The sequence below is a fragment of the Ochlerotatus camptorhynchus genome, unplaced genomic scaffold, assembly GCF_037179485.1.
Source record: "Ochlerotatus camptorhynchus isolate MF236.1 unplaced genomic scaffold, CSIRO-AGI_Acam_v1.1 ptg000304l, whole genome shotgun sequence".
Lineage (NCBI taxonomy): Eukaryota > Metazoa > Arthropoda > Insecta > Diptera > Culicidae > Ochlerotatus > Ochlerotatus camptorhynchus.
Window position 1 is genome coordinate 3,140,507 of NW_027040792.1, and position 2,748 is coordinate 3,143,254.

A 2,748-nucleotide genomic window follows, 5' to 3' on the forward strand; every position below is an offset into this window, starting at 1 on the left:
TTATGGAAGGAGAAAATTGGAGTAAATGCATAAAGTGTAACGCATGGTTCCATCTTTGTGAGGGTACTAATCCGTATCATGAATATAAGAAACTCGTTTTATCAAATAAACTTACCTTATGTTTTTGTTTGCTACTTGTTTTGTTCTTTTTACTAATACTGGTATTCTGTGTTAATAAACCAATCCATATCTTCGCTAAAACTTGAAACAATCATTTCAAACCCACTTAGGGTGCTCATCTTGTCCCAAAGTATATGAGAACAGCGAAAATAAGTTATATTTTTAAGTTTCATTTTTTTTTTAAATCAATACTTCGGTTCCATTTTTAATGCAGATTACGAATATGTGTTTACTTCAATACCTTTAAACAACTCAATTCTACGACGTTTCCTGAACTTTTGAGACGGTTCCGGACCTATGACGACTGTTTTTTTCACCTCAGTATGTTCGGCTACAATCCGAGCCGGTCACCATGATTCACCAATTGGCAATCGACACTCGTCGGTGGTTGACCTCCTCAGGCTCCACTCAGTTATCCACGTCCTTCAACCCCTACAAGTGCAGCTTTTTTTTTGCAGCCTCAAAAAAAAAAAATCCAGGCTGTGATACATAAAAAGATAAGCCGATAAAAATTCACAAGCAAATAATTCTTAAATTTATAGTTTCAATAACTACACTCCGCATCTATGTTGTGCGCAATCAGTGTACAGGAATGACAACACCCAGATTCATCGGCGGAGAAGGCAACTACGACAGGCTATCCATCACGCCTACCCCCAGCTGGACAGCAGGCGGCTGCATTTCCTGGTCCAGTTTGGCGGCACCGAGCGGTTCTCCGTGGCTCTTCTCGTGCCCTCGCATGTTTCCCAGGGTGGCGAACGCCCGTGGACAGAATTTGCACTTGTAGGGCTTCTCGTTCGTGTGGACACCCCGGATGTGCGTGTCCATGTGGTGCTTCTGACGGAAAGCCTTCTGGCAGTACTGGCAAACGTACGGTTTCTCACCGGTGTGGACCAGTATGTGCTTCTTTTGCGAACATTGAGAATTGAACCGTCTGAAGCAGACGTGACATTCGTATTTCTTTTCACCTGTGGATAAACAAAGTATGTAACTTGTTATTTAATCGAAAAGTAAAGCCATTCCGAACTTTACCCGTATGCACCCTGAGATGCGTAGTATGCACACCAATCGAGTTGGATATCTTCCCGCAGAATGGGCATACGCAGGTCTTGTTACGATTTCTTTGCTTCCGTGTCCTTTTCTGGCCCGGTGGCAGGTGGCAGTCCATGTGTATTCTCAAGTGAAACTTGCTCTTGAAACCCTTTTTGCAAATGTCGCAGATTACGTCTCTCGTATCGATGTGAACCGTATAATGGTAGCGCAGTTTGCTTCCCGAGGAAAATCCCTTACCGCACTTATCGCAAACGTACGGCAAATTGTCAGTGTGCACATCTTCCATGTGGGTCTTTAGCCCTGCCTGGGTGGCATATTTCTTATCGCACTGAGGGCACTCAAACTGTCGAATGCCGGTATGTTGTACTTCGTGATCTTGCCAGCGAGATTTTTTCGAAAAGCACTTCGAACACTGCGAGCACTGGTATCGCTTCGGGCCGTGTACAGTTCTTTTGTGGCCATTCAAATTCGATCTCTTATCGAACTGATCCCCGCAGATTTCGCAAATGTGAGATTTTGGCATCTTATCGACCTCCGCGGGCTTCGTCTTCTCCTTCGGTTTCGCTTTTTCTTCTCCATCTAAAACATTTTCGCTCTCATCGTCAGATTCCTCCGAATCACTGACCTCGTCTTTATACGGATTCCAATCCACCTCAATCTTGAGTTCAGGTTCCGCCTTTGCCGAGCTAAATTCATCATCCGATTCAACATTCGGCTCCTTCAATATAGGTTGTCCGCCGTCTTCGTCTGCAACCATCTCTGTTTTCACGAAAATCTTCTCCGCTGCCAAGGTCACATCCACCTTCGTATCTTTCCGCGCCATCAGAAACCGACTGTAGTCGAACGGAGGAACGGGCAAACCGTGGTTCTCGCCATTTTTCCCTAAAAACTCAATTTCGTGCCGAAGCTTGGCGTCGGTTACCTCGCACTGCATCTTGAAGTTGTATGCCTGTTCCAGGTTCTGGTGGCAACGTCCGCAGATACGCATCGGCAATCCATCGTTTTCCCAAATCTGTAACAAGGAAACCGTTTAAAGTTATAAAATAGATCAAGAAACATTTTGGTTTGCTTACCATGATATTAGCGCAAGCCCTAATCATAGGAAGAAGCTGCTCGTTCTTGGGGGAGAACAGTTCGACCCAACTGTTTCCCGTCTGCTCCGGAGATTCACACAATCGACAGATGCTGGCGTAATATTCCATGCCGAAGAATAATGCCACCAAATTCCTCAGCAAATTATCTTGATTGATGGCCTCAGGGAACTGAATAAATTTTCCGAATAATCGAAGCGGAACGGAAAGCTGCTCCAAAAATCGACTTTGTTGTTGTTGTTGGACTAATTTTTGGTTTACCTAAACAGTTACTGTCACTGAACAAATTCATCAGTGTTCATCATGAATTCATCCGCCGAGGGGTAATAACACGATCGTTCTCGTTTAATTGACCACTTTGTCAAGCAGTTTTGGCGTGACATTCTACCAGCGATTTCACAAAACTGGGCCAACTAATTTCTATTTTTTTGTGAAACGCACAAATGTTGGCTACTTTTTTCGAGGTTCTAGAAGAAAAAATCTC

At 44.1% G+C, this 2,748-nt stretch overlaps 1 protein-coding gene across 1 annotated transcript; it reads right to left on the reverse strand.

Moving 5' to 3' along the window:
• Positions 1-519: 519 nt before the first annotated feature.
• Positions 520-2,490, reverse strand: LOC135707209 (zinc finger protein OZF-like). The gene is made up of 3 exons (XM_065228968.1): positions 2,247-2,490; positions 1,153-2,185; positions 520-1,088 (listed from the first exon to the last, which is right to left on the reverse strand). The coding sequence occupies exons 1-3, from the start codon at positions 2,373-2,375 to the stop codon at positions 748-750; spliced, it is 1,503 nt and encodes a 500-aa protein (XP_065085040.1). The 5' UTR covers positions 2,376-2,490; the 3' UTR covers positions 520-747.
• Positions 2,491-2,748: the final 258 nt, after the last annotated feature.

Bases quoted from the DNA above. Each gene is read 5' to 3' on its own strand.
- LOC135707209 (XM_065228968.1), bottom strand. From the start codon at position 2,375: ATGGAATATTACGCCAGCATCTGTCGATTGTGTGAATCTCCGGAGCAG. The intron at 2,186-2,246 runs GTAAGCAAACCA...TCCTTGTTACAG, and splicing joins GGGCTTGCGCTAATATCATG to ATTTGGGAAAACGATGGATT. The intron at 1,089-1,152 runs GTAAAGTTCGGA...GTTTATCCACAG, and splicing joins GCATCTCAGGGTGCATACGG to GTGAAAAGAAATACGAATGT.